The sequence below is a fragment of the Acipenser ruthenus genome, chromosome 27 (genome assembly GCF_902713425.1).
Source record: "Acipenser ruthenus chromosome 27, fAciRut3.2 maternal haplotype, whole genome shotgun sequence".
Classification (NCBI taxonomy): domain Eukaryota; kingdom Metazoa; phylum Chordata; class Actinopteri; order Acipenseriformes; family Acipenseridae; genus Acipenser; species Acipenser ruthenus.
The window spans coordinates 15,980,685-16,002,437 of NC_081215.1; the positions used below are offsets into that span (position 1 = coordinate 15,980,685).

Sequence of the window (21,753 nt, forward strand, 5' to 3'; positions counted from 1 at the left end):
AAACATCTCATTTACTGGTGGAGGGCCAGAAAGCGGTACATCGTCAAAATGTGGTACACGTACCCATGTAAGGTCAGAAAATGGTACGCTGTCAAACAGTGTTGTGTTTGTATTTCAAGTCTTTTAATTACCCTCTTTCTTGACCGTTTCAGGATCCTTCACTTTATGAAGCCTAATCAACATGTTGACCACCCGTTGAACTTCATTGCAGTCCAAAATACCAAAACACTATGAAAACACCTTTATAATATTTCCATAACACACATTCATAATATACACCATAAAGCCAAAGAGTATCAGCTGTGAGAATTATTGTAATTGTTCAAGAGTATAGTGCTAATATTGATGCATGAAATATGTAACAAAAAAGGAAAAATATACAGGATATTAAAATGTTTGTACAAATGCAGTATCCTGTACTGCATTAATACATTAATAATGGCACTAATAAGGTGCTTGAATAATCTCAGCTCCCTTTGCTGATTTGTCCATAATAACCGTGTTTATAAATGGCTTTATAGATATTTATAGCTTGCGCTCTCATATTTATGTGGCATCTATTAATTATTAACAAATGGTTAATAAAGTGTTTATTAGCATACCTTATAAAGCATTAATATCACTAATAAGGTGGTTTATAAATATTGATAACCTGTTTGTTCATAGTTTATATACTATGTATAAAGGGTAATTAAAGTGTTTATTATTGGACCTTATTATAAAAACCTGTGTGGACTCCACTTGGAGAATTGCTGGGAACTATACTACTACCTGTGTTTGTAAGTAATAGGCTTAGGGAGTCTCCTCATCAGAATCAAAACAGCGTGCCACAAATAGATAAAAGTTAATACCATTATTTAAAATGAAAAATAAATACAAAAAGAGTAATATTTTCAGCCGATCTTTATTAATTATTATTATTATTATTTTTTACCCTGGATTTGACTTTTGTTCAAACAATGTTCTGTTCAAACACTCAGAGCACATTGCATTTGTAAAATGCAGTTATTTGTTTTATAAAAATAACTAAAAGAAATAAACAATAAAAATAAACACATTTTTTGATACCATGCAAGGGTAGAACAGTAAAAACAAAAATGGCATGCAAGGCATTTATTAACTAGCTAATACAGGGCTTTAAGCCATTGGCAAAACCAAACAAACAAAAATACTGCTTATTGTTATCATTGTGATCTTAGTATAGCCCCATACCTTAAAGCCTATTGCACCTGAAATACACATCTCTCATCCATCCATCCATCCATCCATCCATCCATTATCATTAACCGCTTACTCCTTTACAGGGTCTCGGTGAGCCGGAGCCTAACCCGGCATACACAGGGCGCAAGGTAAGACTACACCCTGGACTGGACGCCAGTGCATCGCAGGGCCACATCTCTTATAATAATAATTTAAAAAGTTACATTGACACCTGTTAAAATTAAATCGCCAGCCATACAAGGCTCTAATTAAGAGCACATTGATCTGGAAGTGCTGTGCTTGACAACTGCGTCATCACTACGAACAAGACAAAATCACCCACAAAATCGAATATGTTTACTATTTTAGATATCCCAATTTGTTGCTCATAAGTCACATGCATTTGCTGAATTGTGAAAAAATATATATTAAAAATATCTTTTGGGGCCAAACACAGTACATCGTACACCGTTCAGATGGGAGTTTCCTTGTTTTCTGAGCTAAAATCATTAGCAGCATGACCGCAGTACACGTTTTAACGCGTAATAATACCACACTTGCACTGGTTGGTATATGCTATGGATAACTCGCAATAAACATACCAAAGATTTGATTTTGTTTGTCAAAAACTTTCAAATTCTAACTTCTCTTCGTTAAGTTCCAAATCACATGCGGTTAGCCAAACCTATTCTTGTGATGAACACAATTGATTATGCAATCCACAGGCTTCATCGATGTGGTATTTATTTCTAAAAGCTCCAAATTAGACCCAGAGCCGTCTGTTTTCCGATTTCCTGCACAGCCACAGGTCTGTACTCAAAACAAACCTTTATTTTTTTATTATAGACCCTTAACTGCAAATAAATGAAAATACAATTGCATGGCTCTAGCAATACGCTAAATGCTTCTGTAGGCAGGTGGGTTGGAGGAAATGGTATTTGTCAATGCAATACTGAGGCAATTAAGTTAAATGGAATAGAAGTGACAGAGGCTGTGGGGTGGCTGATAAGCAAATTGAGGGGCCTGACGTCAGGAAGAAGAAATGACCTGTATAAATATGCGAGGAGAAAGGGTACATAAAGGTTTGGTAGCGAGACGCGACTGGTTTACCTGAGGACAGACTCTCATGATGCCAACTTCAAACAGTTCCACTTCTTCAGATAAAATCTTCCGCAGGGCAGTCTCCGAACTGGACTCTAAACAGGTCGAGTCTGTTACGGTAAGCATTCCAGCTTAGGACCAGTACTTTCTGACACTTCTCTGCATCTTCAATTTGTGAAACAAACATGTATTTGTTTACTGCACGGAGTTACACTTGCTCCTTCACATAATTATTATTATTATTATTATTATTATTATTATTATTATTATTATTATTATTATTATTATTATCTTCAAATACTCCATTTACATTTCTCTACACCAAGATTACTTTCTTTCTTTTATTATGGAACATTATTTATTGTCCCATTTTTGTATTTTGAGCACGAACCATGTACAAGTTGTCCTTCTGTAGATAGGTTTTTTTTTTTTGCACCACTAAAATCATTTAGGTGTCAACCAATACATCGATTTAATTTAAATACACACTTAATTTGTGATATTTTAATACTATTTGCTACACTATAAAAAAGACGATATATAAAGAATAATATAAACGTTACTTCATGTTTAATAGCGGACATGTGTGCATACTGGCTGGGCGTTGTATGTGCTCATTTTAAAACACAGCGTTTGAGTATATTGGATTATTTTGTAGAATTTGCAAAACTGCCCTATATTGTACTAATGTATGAAAGCCTTGCACATTGACTATCTGGTCATGCTTTAACGAGCACAGCTTTTTAGTGGTTGGGTAAAAGAGACAGGTAACCCGGAGGGACAAGGGACAACGACAAAACTTCCATTTAAGTTGTTAAAGCAATTTAGGTCCTATCAGTCATGTACCCTCATACGGGGTAAATCACTAATGGGACTTAGTGAAGAATAATTTAAACCATCTCAAGATCATGTCCTTCAGACACACTTTGGTCATGTAGACATACTATTACTCTGAAAGCATCGTCCGGGTCAGTATAATACATTGGAATGAAATTCAATTTGTGCCAAATCGGTGTTGGTAAAAACCGGAAGAATTATTTAGTATTTTTATTTATTTATTTATTGGCAATTCTGGTTTCATATTTAAGCGCTGTCATCTTAGCGGAATGCGCCGCCATAATTATCATTTGCGAATGAAGCTTTATTGTCAATGCTGCAGTCACCGCGCTTTGTGGGAAGGAGGCAAAGCTTAATCGAAGATGCCCGGAAGGAAAGAGAAGCTGCTGCGGCGGCGGCTGCGGAGTCTGCTGATCCCAGTGATCAGATTGTCTTCGAGGAGGAGGATGGAAAGGCCATGGTTAATCTCTTCTTTACCCTCCGAAGCACCAAAAACCCGTCTCTATCCCGTACTTTCAAAGTGTTTGAGGTAAGACCAGCTATTGAGACGCTACATGCCTTTTCCAGCGTGTTTTATACGTTATAGATTAATATACAAGAGTGTTTTTATTTTTTTTTACTACTGACAGTAATTATACTTAACAAAACACAGTGATAAAAAAGAGAGAGACAGACTTGCAAACTTTAAAAAGTATTTTGCTCCCTATCAAAACCAATTTTTCATGGATTTAAACTTTTTAAAAACAGTGACATGCTGCACATTTATGAACAAGAACTAACTTTACAATAAAAAATAATAAAAAAAGACATTCTGAATGTTTATTTTTGCTTTTGAACAGTCAATCACTATCAGTATATATAAATGTGTTTTTTTTTCACTTAAAACCAACCACATACTGTAAGACGTGCAGAAAATAAGCGCATACTACTTTGTATGGCTTTGGTTTTGTGAATGTTGACAAGACGGGTTGACAAACTTCCAGCCCCTTGACTAAGGATAAACAACATCTATCCAGCCACGGGTAAAATACAATTGGCTTTCTAAATATAAGCTGCAGGGAACGGTTTGCAGACACCATTACAATATATGAGGCACCTTTCAGTTAATTCAATAGCTGTCAGATTATAGTAAATAAATTGATCGCGCTGAGACAACAACACGGAGAGGTGGCGAGATAAATTTAGAAGAGGAATTCAATTGAATTGACTAGTGAGAAAAGCGTGTGTTCCAGACGACTAATTCCCCATATTACAGGGAATCACATGCAAGTTATTTGGATAGCTGCTGTGTTCAGTTTGCATTGTAGATCATCATTATTATTATTATTTATTTTTTTCCACAATATTTCCTGAATTTAACTGGATCTCAACAGATCAATTTCAGTTCCTTGGACGTTTCGCAGGTGGATTGATTTTTCTACAGTTATCCATTAGAGTATTTATTTTTACTACTAAAATAATTTATGCGTCAACCAACAATTCAACTTTATTTAAATAAAGACACAATTCGTGATTTAATACTATTTTCTACACTATTTAAAAAGCGTGTGTGTTAGCTTGATTTCAGGACCACGGAGAGCGAACACAACTGATCAGGCGCTGGTGAAACCATATTACTTAAAAGTTGTTACCAAAGCATTCCTAATGATATAAAGTCAACTGCATATACTATGGTGGAGAGTTTTGAAGAATACGAAATTAAAACAAGTAAAGGCAATCAACCAAATAAAGCTGAAGCACTAACGGATAACGACATAGAACGTCTGTACAACACTGTTTATAAAAAAAAAAAAAAAAAAAAAAAAAAAAAACTGTACTGCTGAACCTCGTCTTCTTTAATATTAGCATCACAAGGGTATCCATGTATTATAAAAAATAATCATCCTCCATCAAGGGGAGCACCAAACAAGCCAGCGAGACAAATAATCTTCTTCTCTGACAGCGACTAAGAAAAAAAAAAACCAAACAAACATAAAACATAAACTCACTAAAGCCCATGTATTATGCGCTCGCTCTCTCTCTCTCTCTCTCTCTCTCTCTCTCTCTCTCTCTCTCTCTCTCTCGTGTTACCATGGCAACAGACTCCTGAACTGGAAAAAATAGATTCTGATATTATTTACGTTCATACCTCAGAACGTGACTAATATTTTTTTCATATTAGACTCCTTTCTACGTCATCTCCTTCTCAAGCAACAAGCAATGTGAAGTGGAGAATAATAGCCAATAACAGAATCCTTTAAACAAACGTTTTTTTAAAAGAGCAAGAAAATGAAAATACAATAAGAAAAACACATATGGACATAAACCTCACAAAGTCGTATTTGTGTTCAGTAAAAAAAAAAAAAGAAAATGGGGACGACTTTGAACGAGTTCTCTCCAAAGCAGCAGTGTTGACCGTTACCTGCGCAGATATAACGTTAGGTTACAGATGTAACCCTGGTTCCCTGAAAGAGAAGACAACCACCAACCAATACTTTTGGGATATGCCTGCCACAGGTCAGGTATTCACTGAGCATTTTATATCGGAGCTGCCGATAGGCCCCTCTGGGGAGTAACGTCCTCGGTCCCGCCTACCGAGGGAATAAGTAGTCACTCCGCGGAGCTCACTCCCTTTTTTGCATTGAACGTGCAAATGCGAGTGATGTGACCTCGCAAGGTTTGGTGGTCGTCTTCTCTTTCAGGGAACCAGGGTTACATCCGTAACATAACGTTCCCTTTCAATTCGAAGACAACCACCAACCAATACTTTTGGGAAAAGTATACCAAAGGCATCGCAAGGGAACGTGAGTGGAGCCAGCTGACAAGGGACTACTCGACACTGCCAAACCACAGTTAGCGGTGGCAGCGTGCAACCTCAAGGACCCTTGTGCCTAGTGAAGGCATAGAGGGATCTACCACATTTAGCTGGTAGCTCAGTGGACTGACTATTTATTCCCTCTGTAGGCTGGAGGGGCCTATCGGCAGCTCTGACATAAAATGCTCACTAAATACCTGACCTGTGGCACCCCAAAAGTATTGGTTGGTGGTTGTCTTCGAATTGAAAGGGAACTAGGAATGCAACATTTTCCTGAGTAGCCCATTGCAGTTTACACAAATAAAATAAACTATCTCAGCCAAACAAAAAGGTAAAGGCAACCAGCCATACAAACAACCTAAGAAAATATACATAATTTAATCAATTTATGAATTTTATTACTAAAATAACAGAAACAGCAAAAATGGAATGAAATAATAAAAAAAAAAATTACATTTCTGTTTGAGATTTGTAACACAGATGACAATAAACAAATAAATAAATACATATGTTCTATTCACTTTCTTCATAGCTTATTCCTTCAGCCTGATTATTATTTATTTCTTAGCAGATGCCCTTATCCAGGGCAACTTACAATTGTTACAAGATATCACATCATTTTTACATACAATTACCCATTTATACAGTTGGGTTTTTATTGGAGCAATCTAGGTAAAGTACCTTGCTTAAGGGTACAGCAGCAGGGTCCCCAACCTGGGATTGAACCAACGACCCTCCGGTCAAGAGTCCAGAGCCCTAACCACTACTCCACACTGCTGCCCATGATTGCTCTTTATTGATCTCTCTCCAAGGACACAATGTGTTTTGGTAATGTGGTGACCCAAATTGAATACAATATTCAAATTGTAGTGATTTTTACGCTATACTTTTTGGCTCTGTAGATCTGTGGATGGATTTAATACCTATTCTTTTCTTCTGTTAGACTTTCGAAGCAAGGATCCATCATCTTGAGACTAGACCCAGCAGAAAACCCAAAGACAACTTGGAAGATCTTGAGTATTTCGTCCGGTGTGAAGTTCACGTGTCTGATATCAACACTCTCATCAGCTCAGTAAAGCGAATCTCTGACGACGTGCGCACAACCAAAGAGGAGAAGTGTAAGATCTGACAGCATTACACATTCCTCTGTGTCATGTTGTAAATGGCTTAGTAAACATTGTACTATTTATAGTTACCTACAGCTATTTACAAAATATCATGCGTTGCCTTCCCTTTGTACATTTATATATCTTACCTGTTGTGCACTGCCATGGGCTTAATTGGTCTCAAATGTGCAGTTTTGAAAGAAACACATGTTATAGTAAACATCTATTGTGTTTTAAAACAATATGGTACTACGCTGGGTAAAGAAGTCTCTGTTTGTTGGCCTTGCTGTTAGGCTATTATTGCACATCCTTTCATTTCACCTGGAGAGTAAAATGGTCCCCTTCTTTACAACTAGCTGCTTCCCCCATTGACTGACATGATTTTAGTCACTATTATTATTATTATTATTATTATTTATTTCTTAGCAGACTTACAATTGTTACAAGATATCACATTTTACATTATATACAGATTCACATACATTATACAAATATCACACTATTTTACATACAATTACCCATTTATACAGCTGGGTTTTTACTGGAACAATCTAGGTAAAGTAACTTGCTCAAGGGTACAACAGCAGTGTCCCCCACTGGGGATTGAACCCACAACCCTCCGGTCAGGAGTCCAGAGCCCTAACCACTACTCCACACTACTTGACCCAGAAGACACTGCTGTGGTGAAATGACATAGGAAGTGAAGCAGTAATAGACTTTCTGAGACAAAGACATGAAACTTATTTTAACTGGAGGTGCAGGGTATGTGAGATTACAAGAACGCTTTAGGTAACATATTCAAATATGTGTTTCCTGTACAAAGTTTGAAAACTTAGTACATTTTGTTCCAACTATTTACCAAACTTTACTGTGATTTCTGTCTATAGTTTACAATGCTTTCACTATGTTTACTGTGCTTTATAAAAAAATTAAAAGTTTGTATGGTTTCTGAAGGGGGGGGGGATTCTGTTCAGTGCATTTCTATCTGTAAAATTAGTGTATTGCAATTTGGTTGGTATAGGTGCATCCACATGTTGCTACTGTGGCCCAAGGGAGACTCAAATGATGAATGATGAATTGCAGATCTCAATGCTCCCATAATGTAAATAATTAAAAAATATGGGATCCTCCATAGGATTTATATATTTTTACAGACATACATATATTTTGACCTACATGCAGTACACGGTTAAGGCACTTCCTGAAATGTTTGTCTTCTTGACTTAATTTCTTCTGAGTTTTTATACCTTGGTACACAAAGGGGATTAGATGATCTGCTACTTTTTCAATACTTCCAATAACTGTTTTATACTTGGGTCCCCCTAATATAAATTGCTGCACCCATAACCTATAAACTCTTTTTCAGTTCATTGGTTTCCCAAAAAAATTGCAGAGCTAGATAGATGTCACCACCTGGTAATGAAGTTCGACCCAGACCTTGACCAAGACCACCCAGTAAGTGAACAGCTAGGATGTCTCTTGTCACTGATTGTGAGTGAACTCGCGTAATGTTAATATTTTTCGGTTTATTATCCCATGATATGTGTTAAAAATTTACTTAAAAGACTCTAAGCTAGCCTGTACAAGATGGAATTTAGGATATCAAGCAGAACACGATTTGATGGGCAGATGCATTTGGCCTCTTGTCTGCTGTGCTTAGTGCGACAATTGCCTGATAGAAATTTGAGAGCGATCAGAGACTCCCATATATATATATAAGCTTAAGGGCTGCTAGAGACGTAGAGGGAGCTGGGAGGATAATGCTGCATGAGCGCTGCGTGCCGACTGGTATACTGGGAATGCATTCCCCGAGGGAAGTGATGAAGCACAGGGGCTGTCTCCTCACTAACTCTGTTGAACAAGCACCATTTTCTGTAATTATTTTGTACCAAGAAGCAGAAGAAACGTACACATTGTTGAAATATTTTTCAACAACTTTAAAACTTGGATAGCACTATAACAGATAATGACACATATGGTAAGTTGGGATCAAGCTGTTGGCCATTAAAATACATTTTCAATGTTTCTAATGTTGTTTAATTAATTTATACAGGGATTCTCTGACCCCGTTTACAGACAGCGCAGAAAAGCTATAGGTGATATAGCGTTCAACTACAAACAGTAAGTGGCCTGGCTGCTGTTTTTCTTTCCTAGCAGAAACCATATGGTCTTAGTTTCTGAACTGCAAGAACTATGCAAGGATAAGGATGGATTTCACACATATAATTTTGTGCAAAACTTGCATGATCCTTGCAGTCATTTTTTCTTGGTCCTTGCAAATTCATTGGGTGATTTATTCATCCCATGCATCATCCATGCAAAACCATTTTATTATTGTTCAAGGCATCCTTCCTTATCCTGGAGTCACACTTGCATTCTTGCTTTAAACATACATTACCGGTGTTGCATGTCTAGCTGGTTCTTTGCATGAATCTTATGTTTGTACTGGTCAGGGTTGCTTTTGGCAACTATGGCTGAGGGTGCAATTGAAACACTGTTGCTAAAAGAATTGTTGCCTATGCGCTCAATTTTTATAGAACTTTTAAAAAACAAGAAAGTGACCCAAGCTATTTACTAGTTGAATTCATAACATTTAACATTTAATTAATTTTTTTAATGTTTATTCCAAGGTCACGGGATATAAATTAAGTGGCAGATACAACCAAAAGAGGTTCTTATTGTTTTTTTACTCAGCAGCGTCACGTGGAAGAGGATTTGTCTTTTGTTATTACTGCTCTGACCTGCCACAGCACTGTTGTCTCCATAGATCCTCCTATTGAGCTGAAACATATTTTTTTGCTTTATTCCCCAGCTGATATTTCCCCAAGCCTGATGTGTGAAAAAATAACAAATCTTAATTATGAAAAACAAATCTCTTCAATATATACAACACAAGATAATGGCTAAGTGTGACAAAGCCCCTTTGTATCAGGTTAGGTCCGGGGCTTTATCACGGTTATATGTGGGTGCACCAATAAACAAGTCCTAGTCTTCAAGTATGTTTTAAGTACATAAGCAAGCTTTTTGAACAGTTACCCCAATTACATTCCCAAGATGGCTGCCTTTTGCAGTCACCCTCATCATGATGTCTCCCAACCCCCAGGGTCCTAAAGCCTCCACATTATTATTATTATTATTATTATTATTATTATTATTATTATTATTATTATTATTATTAATTATTTCTTAGCTGATGCCCTTATCTAGGGCGACTTACAATTGTTACAAGATATCACATTATTTTTACATACAATTACCCATTCATAGGTAAAGTACCTTGCTCAAGGGTACAGCAGCAGTGTCCCCACTGGGGATTAAACCCACGACCCTCCGGTCAAGAGTCCAGAGCCCTAACCACTACTCCACACTGCTGCGACATTAGGGTTGGGAACAACTACTCCACCACAATAAGATAAAGTAATGCATAGTAAACGCTGCAAGACGTTCTATAACCCTGAAACAGTAGTGCCAGAGAAGTGAAATTCTGCTTTTTGCATTTTCATTTTTTATATTTGAAAAACTCAGGTTAAGATACTGGGCTGCCACACTGATCTGGAGGGCCAAAATGTTTTAAGATATTGACCAGTTTTGTGGGCAACAGCACAAACTACTTTCATTGCAATATAAGGGTTTTACAGTTTTTTGTTTTTTTTTACAGTTTTTTTTAATCGTTGTTTTTCTTACAGCGGTGACCCCATACCACGAGTAGAATACACAGAAGAAGAAATCGGCACATGGTCAGTGTGTTTCTATGTGAATGAAAAGGACAACTTGGTATGGTTTAGATTCACTTTGATGGATTCATAGTTTTTAGTTATCACATTCTGGCAAATGTTTAAAACTCAACAGTGCTCCCAGTTTCATCCTCTATAAAAGTATCCCACAGTAAAAGCATAGAGAAGTGTCATGAAGCATAGTGAAAGCATAGGTAAGCATGTTAGAGCAGAGAGCTAGTATTTAAAAACATAGTTTAACCTTGGGAAAAGCATGGTAATACAGCAAATTTACCATGCAAATGTAATAAATATTCATAAGAGATGTCAAGTCTAAGTATATCAAATGCACCACAATATTTCACTATTTACAGAATAGTGTTCCTATTTCAAAATAGAAACAGCATTTATTTTATTTTTAGAATGGAAAACTCTTTTGAAAACATTTTTTTTTAAAGTAGAAAATAGTTTGGGTGTCCTTAACACTGAAGTTATTGTACATAGTCAAAACATTGAGGTAATTATTACATTAGGGACTGGAGATAGGGGCCTTGTAATGAGTACTGAATACAGGCGTGGCTTAATATTGAAGTTGGCTTTTCCTTGCTGTCAATAGACACAAATCGGAACTGTAAAAAAGGGTCCTTAATTGTGAGGAACTCTTCATACTAAAGGTAGCCTTACAGTGAGGTTTTAGTGTATATCTGCTGTGACATACAACCTAGGATTAAGATACGTTATTTACACCATGTTTTTTTCAACACCTTCCTGTGTATTTCTGTAGGCACGAGGTATACTCAACCCTGAAGGGCCTCTACCCCACGCACGCCTGCAGTGAACATTTAGAGGCCTTCAGGCTTTTGGAAAGACACTGTGGCTACAGCGAGAACAACATTCCCCAGTTGGAAGACGTGTCACGCTTTCTCAAAGGTGAGTTGTGCCAGTGAATCAAATTTCCTGGTTATATTTATTTTGAAGGTGAAACGGTTGTGTAATCTTTGTCAGTGTCTTCTAACAAAATAATTTCATTTAAAACATGATATCTGGTAATACACTGGGCTACATCAAATCTCTGTTTGCAGGCCTTGCTTTTACTGGACTTTCCTGGTAATTTCACCTGGAAAGTAAAATTGTCCACATCCTCCTCTAGGGACTGAAATGCTTTGTAGCCTGTAAGATTATTATTATTATTATTATTATTATTATTATTATTATTATTATTATTATTATTATTATTATTATGTAATTATTTGGCAGATGCCTTTATCCAAGGCAACTTACAGGGTCACAATGCAAGATTCATATTTAAATACATTATAGTTTACAGCAAGTGCAAATAATACTACTAAAATACTATATTAAATAGGCAACAAGTCAGGATTACAAGAAGTTATATCTACAATGACATATTAGTAGATCCAGTAACGTGGTGTGTAGGTCAGACAATTCCAGTGCATAGTAGGAGGGGTAGATCAAGAGACCCTGATGACACTGCTTAGGTGAAATGACCTAGAAAGTGCACATGCAACAGATTTCCTGAAAGGCAAGGCTAACATACCAATAAACATTTTTCTTCCTAACATCGTAGCTGGTATTTCTTTATTTGAGATTACGAAATATTTGTCAAGCTAGAATTAATCCATCACTGCTAATATATATTCACATGCTGCTTACAAGAAAAGTTGGTTGTGGGTTTGAAGATGGTATTTCTTTGATAGTTATCTAAAGTACTACCAGTATGTATATATTTTTGGTCCAATTCTGGTAATGGTCCTAGGAAAAGTACCACGATGTTTCCCCTCTTGGAAAATGAAAGCGAACAGGAATTGCACAGTGAGTGTTCTCGCATTGCCCTACAGATTCCCTGCCATATCTTACAGAAGCTTCGAAGTTTAATGGGAATGTAATGTGATTTGTGCCGGACATATGGCCCTAATGTTTCACTACTCCCCTAGTCAGAGCAGGATGTGTAGTACTATATCATTTCAATAAAGTCTTCTCTAGCTTGCAAAGATTTATGAAAATAAATGGGGGGGGGGGGGGGGGGGGATTCATGAGTAGCAAATTATGACATTTTACCATGGCATCGCAAAATACATAAGGCCATATTTTCAAAGAGTTTTCTCCAGTCTTTAACTTTTATTTTAAAACACTGATTGACTTTACAAAACTATATCAATGATGTAAGTAATGCAATTGGCAATCTCTTGATCACTCTTTTTACTTTTGCATTTTCATCTTTCAAAAAATAGGAGTTAAAAAAGACTGGAGTAAACACTTTGAAAATATGGGACTATTCTCAAAGCCCTTCACAGAAAAAAGAGGGTTGAGAATGTGGCCCTTTGTGTCCTGTTTATTGTGGTTGTGAAAAAGTTTACATTCTACACAGCTGACCGATAAAAAAAGGTTGTTAAATGTTTTGTAAGCACTACTGTTAAATGTTGTATTGGCTGCTCATTAAATCGCTAGCTTTGTCTTGATTGAATACTTGCGTCCTGCAGAAAGAACTGGGTTTCAGTTGCGCCCCGTTGCCGGCCTCCTGTCAGCCCGAGATTTCCTGGCGAGTCTGGCGTTCCGTGTGTTCCAGTGCACGCAATACGTGCGCCACGCCTCCTCACCCATGCACTCCCCTGAGCCGTGAGTACACACATTCACTCTCCTCTAATCACCCATGCACTCCCCTGAGCCGTGAGTACACACATTCACTCTGCTCTAATCACCCATGCACTCCCCTGAGCCGTGAGTACACACATTCACTCTCCTCCATGCTGTTACACTGGAAGAGGTATAAACCAAAGTGCTTTTCTACTTGACTCCTTGTAGGAATACTATTATTACTTGTATTTCAAAGTTTGGAACACAATTCACAGATCGGAGCTCAGCATTTGTAACGGGCAGTGTATGATGCACTCCCGTTACAGTTTCTGTTCCCTGTCAGTGAGCTGAGATGAGGCTAAAACGTCTATAACCATGAATGCAGATAAACCTGGCTCTTTTTTTTCATAGTGGTTAAGATGCTCGCTTGCAGCATGCAGGGTTGCCAGTTCACACCCAGCATCTGCCTAGTTACACACTGATAGGTGATGTTTAAAATGTGGTATGGCATGACTACATGGCCCAGAATCTTCTGGTGTGACAGGAGCCGTCCTTAGTTGAGCTGTGAACTTCAACATTGGCCAGCCAGGGCCAAAAGATGGAGGACCACTGATCCCCCACAAGGGAGATGCAGTTGCCAAGGAGTCAGGGGAGAAAGACTTTCAACACCTTTTGTGAGCTTGGTCTTTATAGGATTGGTGAGCCAAATGGAATAACATACTAGGCTGAATCTAGTCCCTAGAATTATGGCAAGTCTCCAGTTAAAATACCAGTTTATTAAACTGAAGAAACTGTAGGAGAACCATGAGCAGGCCACAACATTGCACAGGGAACATTCGGAAAACAATGTGATTTTGTCATATTAAATTAGGTCTCCTTGGTAAGGACGAACGGTGTGCTTCATGGGTCGAGCAGCCTCTTCCATTTCCCAAACGTTTCTTATGTTCATTACCAACAAAAACACAATGGATTTTGAATGAATATTTCATGGTGGAATTTCTTATCACAGTGATACTGCTATGATATGAAGATACTGCAGTGGGTTACCAGCTTGCTTTTGGTTCCTACTATTATAATAGAATTGGTATCAAAATATGAAAATGCCATCACTGCAGTACCATTGTACCAATAGTTCATACAATAATAGCAGTACCATTGCTTTATTGTTATACCGAAGCTATGCCAACAAAGATTGGTTGGTCCAATCGGAGTACAGATAGTCATTCATTAATTACTCAGCAAAAGCACAAATCCAACCCAAACCATGTAAATATACCCTCAACCACGCAGTTAAACTACAAAGGTGTAATCGTAGTCATGCAGTTATACTGCAGCCCAAACTGAGTCTTGCATTACAGTTGAATTCGACGCATATGCCATGGTTCAGTTCAAACACAGCACATCACAATTTTATTCATGCATCTTTGATACCCACCACGGCACTGGACCTTCAGCAAAGTGTAAATATCCCCTCAATAACCAGGAACTTCTGCTTCATTATTCCATATGTAAAACAGCAGACACAGATTTATACTTCCCTCCACCCTGGTAAGACAACTTAATTTACCTGGTATTTCTGTTTCTTCTTTATAGAGACTGCATTCATGAGCTTCTAGGCCACGTCCCCATCCTGGCTGACAAAACCTTTGCACAGTTCTCGCAGGTAATGCTGTTTTATTTGTTCTCCTCCCTTTATACTCTAACATGCTACTTTTCATTAAATGTGTGATAACCAAGGCTTAAACATGGTCCCTCCCATTAAGAAAAACATGTTAAGTAAGTAGCTTCAAAAGCTGCCGCTTATCTATCTAACAATTTCAAATGTTTGTTCATGACATGTATCAGCACCTTTACATTAAAAGTCTGTCAAAATGTCATAAAACCAATTAAAGATATGAATTGATTAAATACCATTACATGGTAACTAAGCTGCATTATAAAGTCAATAGCCAGAAAAAGAGGTAATTATTTCCAACATCTGTCGAAGAACAATGTTTTGGCATGGTCAAGACAAAGGAGTTGGATTCACGTTTGAGAAAAGCAATAATAAAGAAGTACACAGAACAAATTCAACTAAAATGCTTGAAAGAAGTGGACATCCATAGAATTATGGGTACAGCAGGTAGAGTCATCCGAGCAGCTAAAAAAAAATCCAAGATTAACAGCCAAAGACTAGAAGCGTCAGGCGTAACAGAGTATGAAAGAACTGTACAAAGGCACCTAGACACAGAAGAGTTGTGTGCATGTAGACTTCGCTGCTAAAGAAAATTCATAAAACATTCTAAAATTCTAAAATTTGCCAAGAAATATGAACGGGAATCCGAAGCATTCTTCAACAAAATTCTCTGGTTCCAGTGAGTCTAAAATATAACTTTTCCCCAAAAATGAACCACAGTATGTTTGGAGAAAAAAGGGAAAGCCTTCAATGAAGTAAACCTTGTTCTTACAGTTAAACATGATTGACAGACAGCTTATCTTCCAACACAGCAATGGCCCAAAGCATATGGCTAAGTCAGCTCTATAGTTTTTGAAGAAAACAAAGGTTAAAGTTCTAGAATGACCTTCACAATCAACAGATCTCAATCCAATAGAAATGCTTTGGACTGATCTGAAAAAAAGATGTAGCCAAGCATTGTGAATCCAATCTGTCTGAGCTAAAGGAGACAGAATGGGCCCAGATTTCACCAACAAGGTATAACATACAGTACTGGTTAAGAATTATCATAAACATCTTAAAGCCGTAAAAAAAGCAAAAGCAGAACACATGAAATACTAAAGCAGGGATGCTTCTACTTTTGTCACTTTAAATGAAATACATTTGTTTGTTTTTGATAAAGATTATTTGTTAAATTACACTATGTAACACAATTTTTGTTCCTGGGTAGTAAGTGTTATTTCCTAATTGCTTATGCCTCAAAAGTATAGAAAATGGCTATTATTCCCCACAAACTTTGCTTTTGTGACCAGGACAGTGATATTTTGAAGTTTACCTATTTCCAATGAGAAAACGGACGAATTTGTGTCTTTTCGTTCACATAAAGTCAGAAAAAAACAACATATGAATCCAAATTAACATGTATTTATACTAAAGTAATACAAAAATGACTACAAAAGATTTAGAAGTGAGTAGTTTTTCGAGATTTACGATTATACTGTAAATCACTTTCACGAATCAGCCCCCAAATGTAGTCTCCCATCATGTTCTCGTCATACTGTCCTTGGTAGCGGCGTTCAAAGTCCAGTATATCCTGGTGGAAGCGCTCGCCTTGCTCCTCCGAGTACGCTCCCATGTTCTCCTTGAATTTATCAAGATGAGCATCAAGGATATGGACTTTGAGGGACATCCTACAGCCCATTGTGCCGTAGTTCTTCACCAGAGTCTCAACCAGCTCCACATAGTTTTCGGCCTTGTGATTGCCCAGGAAGCCCCGAACCACTGCGACAAAGCTGTTCCAAGCTGCTTTCTCCTTACTAGTGAGCTTCTTGGGGAATTCATTGCACTCCAGGATCTTCTTTATCTGTGGTCCGACGAAGACACCTGCTTTGTCCTTTGCCTCAGACAGCTTAGGGAAGAAGTCTTGAAGGTACTTGAAGGCTGCCGACTCCTTATCTAGAGCTCTGACAAATTGTTTCATAAGGCCCAATTTGATGTGCAGTGGTGGTATCAGCACCTTCCGGGGGTCCACCAGTGGCTCCCACTTGACGTTGTTCCTCCCCACAGAGAACTCGGTCCACTGTGGCCAGTCCCGCCTGTGGTAGTGCGCCTTGGTGTCCCTGCTGTCCCAAAGGCAAAGATAGCAGGGAAGCTTGGTAAAACCGCCTTGGAGACCCAACAGGAATGCCACCATTTTGAAGTCTCCTATGACCTCCCAGCCGTACTCATCATACCTCAAGGCGTCCAGCAAGGTCTTGATGCTGTTGTAATCCTCTTTGAGGTGCACCGAGTGAGCCAGGGGAAGAGACGGGTACTTGTTACCATTATGGAGCAGCACGGCTTTGAGGCTCCTGGATGAGCTGTCAATGAAGAGGCACCACTCATTCTGGTTACAGGCGATTCCGATTGCCTCGAACAGACTGGTCACATTGTGGCAGAAGCAGAGCCCATCTTGACGGGTGAAGAAGCCGGAAAAAGGTTGGTGACGCTTCCTCTGATCTGCGACTTGCACACTTTCATCCAACAAGTTCCACTGCTTGAGCCTAGACATCAAAAGCTCGGCATTGGACTTGGTGAGACCAAGATCTCTAATCAAGTCGTTGAGGTCTTTTTGGTTGGGGTAGTATGGGTTTCTCTCCTCAGCTCCACCTCTGAAATTGTCATCTGGATCTACAACGTCTTCCTCGCTCTCTGACTTGCTGCTCTCTTCTAAAGACGGCTGCTCTCTCTCCGGAGGAGTGGGTACGGGGAGCTCATGGCAGTGTGGCACCAGGGCGATGGATGAAGGAAGGTCCGGATACGTGATAGCAGGTGCATTCTTGCCAGTCCGACGTTTGGAAGGGTCCACCATGCAGAAGTAGCAGTTGCTTGAGTGGTCAGTGGGTTCCCGCCAAATTCTTGGGATAGCGAACTTCATGGCTCTCTTTTCCCCTCTGTACCATCCTACAAAAATACATTTATTTCACCCATGACTAATGTGTAAGAGATTCTCGCAACATTTTTCATATATGATATATTTTTTCAATAACATTGAACATTGTAAAACATTTTAAAATTAAAAACTTTTACAATTTTAAAAATTTTAACAAATTTTATAACATAAAATTCTGAGCAACAATTGTCCATCTTACCTTCCAGAGTTTTTTTGCAGTGCTCGCAGGTGAAATGAGGTGCCCAGGGTTTGTCTTGATCCCGACAGGCATGCCGAAATATGCCTTGTAGGCCTCACACATCTTAGCAGATGCTTCCACGGAGTACTTTTTCGCTCTTGTCTTGATAAATTGGCTGCAGACATAGCAAAATGCGTCTGCCGGATGCTTGCAGCCTCTTGATGCCATCTCAGAAAAATGCAGATATGTATCCACTTAGGCAGCTGGAACTAAACTGAACTGGTGGGCTTAAGGCCCCTGTATTTATACTACTATTTATATTACTGGAAAGTTCTAGAAAGTTCTAGAAGTTACTCCAAGTTTACTCAGCACTGAATCTATCTGAAATGTTCTGGAAAATAGGTAAATTTCAAAATATCACTGTCCTGGTCACAAAAGCAAAGTTTGTGGGGAATAATAGCCATTTTCTATACTTTTGAGGCATAAGCAATTAGGAAATAACACTTACTACCCAGGAACCAAAAAATAAAAAATAAAAAATTGTTACACAGTGTTATTAGACATTGTGTATTTTTTGTTTGTTTGTTTGATTAGAAGGTGGTTAAAGTTTACTAAATGCTTGTCCTTATCTGTTACCTTGAATTGTGATGTAATAAGCATAGGGCACCAATATTTTTTGTCTGTAACTGCACATATTCAATTGATCCTATTAAAAGTTACCAACAAAAAAAGTATTTTTTTTTTTTTTTTTTTAGAAAAACACAAATAAATCTGGATCTACAAAATAATAGCAATATTGATAATAACAGTTTTGTTTTTCTATTTTTTAAGAACATTGGTCTGGCTTCCATGGGAGCAACTGATGAAGAAATTGAAAAATTATCAACAGTAAGCATTGTACAGATTAAACAGATTGGGCCAACTGCTGTTCTTTAGCCGATTGGTTTTACATTTTAACTCTGGTGTTGCTATTCTTATCGTACCTTTAAAGAAGCACCAGCCAACAAAACTGTGATGAAGACAATTGACTTAAATGCAGTTCTCTTTAGTTTCTGTTTTGTTTAGTAATTCTTTAATTCTGCTAAAAGGGTAGCAGTGCTGTAATTCAAATGTATTCCCAGCCTAATAATTCCTGTCTGTGGTAACATTCAATCAACTTTTACCAGAGTGTTTTCATCAAGGGCTTATCGAATGCTACCACAAGCGGTTCCTATTTGATTGTATAACCCTGTAATAGGGGGTTGTGGGTTATCTGATGACAGACCAGACACACAGTTTGTGCTTGAACACGTCACTCAGGATGCACAGATTGATTCATTTGTTGCAGTTCTTTTTTTTGATGTAGTATCAAGGAGCAACTAGGGTGGACTGAGGCAAATAGGGAACCAAGACTGTGCCAACAATGGTATAGCCCTGGGCACATATACACAAACGAGACTGTACACAGAGAACTAAAAGGTATAAAACAATAAAAACATAATCAAAACATAAGCTGGCCTACAGGCAGCCAAGCGCTACCTCCACTAAAGGAGGGCCCGCTCCAGAAACCCTCCACGCTTCCTCCTTCCTATAGCTTCATGTTGGTCGAACAGCACCATAAAATAAAATACTGTGACAAGGATGATTAAATACTTTTTTATTTTTTACTGTATCCACCCCAAAGTGGCATTTTCCCTTGAGCAATATCCACAAATGAAAAAATACACGTATAGAGGGGGTTATTATTACTATAAATGGAAATTATATACCTTATTTATCACAATTCCAAAATAAAAATGTATTCTTGAATAAGATTAATAGTCCAATGCTGTAACGGTGCACTGTTTATTTTCACCAGTGGAATGTAATTGTAGTGATTTTATTTGCCTCTCTTCATGATTTCAGCTTTACTGGTTTACGGTGGAGTTTGGACTCTGTAAACAGGGTGGTGTTATTAAAGCCTATGGGGCCGGATTGCTGTCATCATATGGAGAGCTTATAGTAAGTGACCTATTTTCTAATCTTATTTTAATGAAAGTTATTGCATACAATGGAACCCACAAGTATTTTATGTTAAATGTTTTAAGACTGGTGTGGAAACATCAAGGTTCTTAGTTTAATTGTACACAAGATGTTTCCAATCACTCTGTATTTTGTTTGTCATGTTGCTTAATGTGATAATCTGACAGCCCTCTGTGGCTCCCTTGATAAAATCACTGGCTCATGGTGCAGGGGGAGCTGCTGATCTTGGCTGGGGATGCTGCATTGGGCTCCCAGCTCTTCAGTCCACATGAAAGACAGTGGTGGAGAGTGGCAGCACCATGTTATTATGACTCAAAAGAGGGACTGCGAAGAATACGCTTTAAGTTTGATCATGAGAATTTTAGTCATGTTTGTTTGTAAAAGCACATTGTACTGTATATGTACTTGAACACCTAATACTTTATACTGATGGTGTGGGAGGAATACCATTGTTCCCTTGATCTTATTGTGATGTTGCTTCCCAGCATTCTCTGTCAGATGAGCCGGAGCTGAGGGAGTTCAATCCCGATGCTGCTGCTGTTCAACCGTACCAGGACCTGAACTACCAGTCAGTGTACTTTGTGTCAGAGAGCTTCGCTGATGCCAAGGAAAAGCTCCGGTATGGACTGAGTTCATTAATAACACTATTTTATTGAAGATCAACTTGGTATGAGTATCACAGTCATTTCAACTTGCGTATTCTTCTTGTTTAGATTCACTTTGTAAATCTGTTTCAGATCCTGGTGACTTTAAGTCAGCAATAAGTTTACAAATATAACTCTGCGATATAAAGTGTTCTGTTACACTTTAAGCCAGTTACAATGTCTTTGGAAAATGGCTTCAATTATGTGATCTGCATATTAAATATATATTTCTCTTGTAGAGCCTATGCTGCCAATATCAAGAAACCTTTTTCGGTGCGATTTGACCCTTACACCGACAGCATGGAAGTCTTGGACAATCCTCAGAAGATCAAAACTGGCTTGGAAGTTTTAAAAGAGGAATTAAGGGTTCTTACCGATGCTCTGAACTTTGTCGGATAATAATGTGCAAACCACTGTGCCAAATGTGCTGGTTTTCTTATGACATGCATTTGCTTCTGTGTATTGCTGCTACACTGTTGTGGGGATGGATAGGCTAGCTAGAAAATAACTAGATTGAAATATAAGGCACTGGATTAGATTTATATTTCACATCTGTGTTTTTATGTGCACGTGATACCATCTGGATTCAAGTAGTTTTAGATTTTTTTACAAAACATTTATATATATATATATATATATATATATATATATATATATATATATATATATATATATAAAAATATAATGTATATATAAACCTGAACAAAAATTCTAAAACTACTTGAATCCAGATAGATCATGTGGCCTGTGATTGGTTAAAACCTCATCATCGCAGCAAAAATAGATTGAACTATTGCCCTGACATCCTTATGCCGCCGGGCAATAGTCTCCGTCTGTCAAGTGATTGGTTCACATCACAGTTAGTCCTGCCCCCTTTCAAAGGAACGCCCTTTTCCCCTTCACTCACAACAAGAGAAAATGGCTGAACACCGATTCTGTGATTTAACAGAAAATAAATTACAAAGCATACTACAAAAGAAAGATGCTCCAGACACTAA

At 38.0% G+C, this 21,753-nt stretch overlaps 1 protein-coding gene across 1 annotated transcript; it reads left to right on the top strand.

The window, feature by feature from the left end:
• Nucleotides 1–2,282: 2,282 nt before the first annotated feature.
• On the top strand, nucleotides 2,283–21,397 carry LOC117432410 (tyrosine 3-monooxygenase-like). Its single transcript, XM_034054309.2, has 13 exons — nucleotides 2,283–2,419; nucleotides 3,461–3,667; nucleotides 6,876–7,050; nucleotides 8,405–8,493; nucleotides 9,092–9,159; nucleotides 10,725–10,775; nucleotides 11,536–11,681; nucleotides 13,253–13,388; nucleotides 14,940–15,009; nucleotides 18,942–18,998; nucleotides 19,995–20,090; nucleotides 20,597–20,730; nucleotides 20,995–21,397. The coding sequence occupies exons 1-13, from the start codon at nucleotides 2,327–2,329 to the stop codon at nucleotides 21,152–21,154; spliced, it is 1,482 nt and encodes a 493-aa protein (XP_033910200.1). The 5' UTR covers nucleotides 2,283–2,326; the 3' UTR covers nucleotides 21,155–21,397.
• The last annotated feature ends 356 nt before the right edge of the window (nucleotides 21,398–21,753 follow it).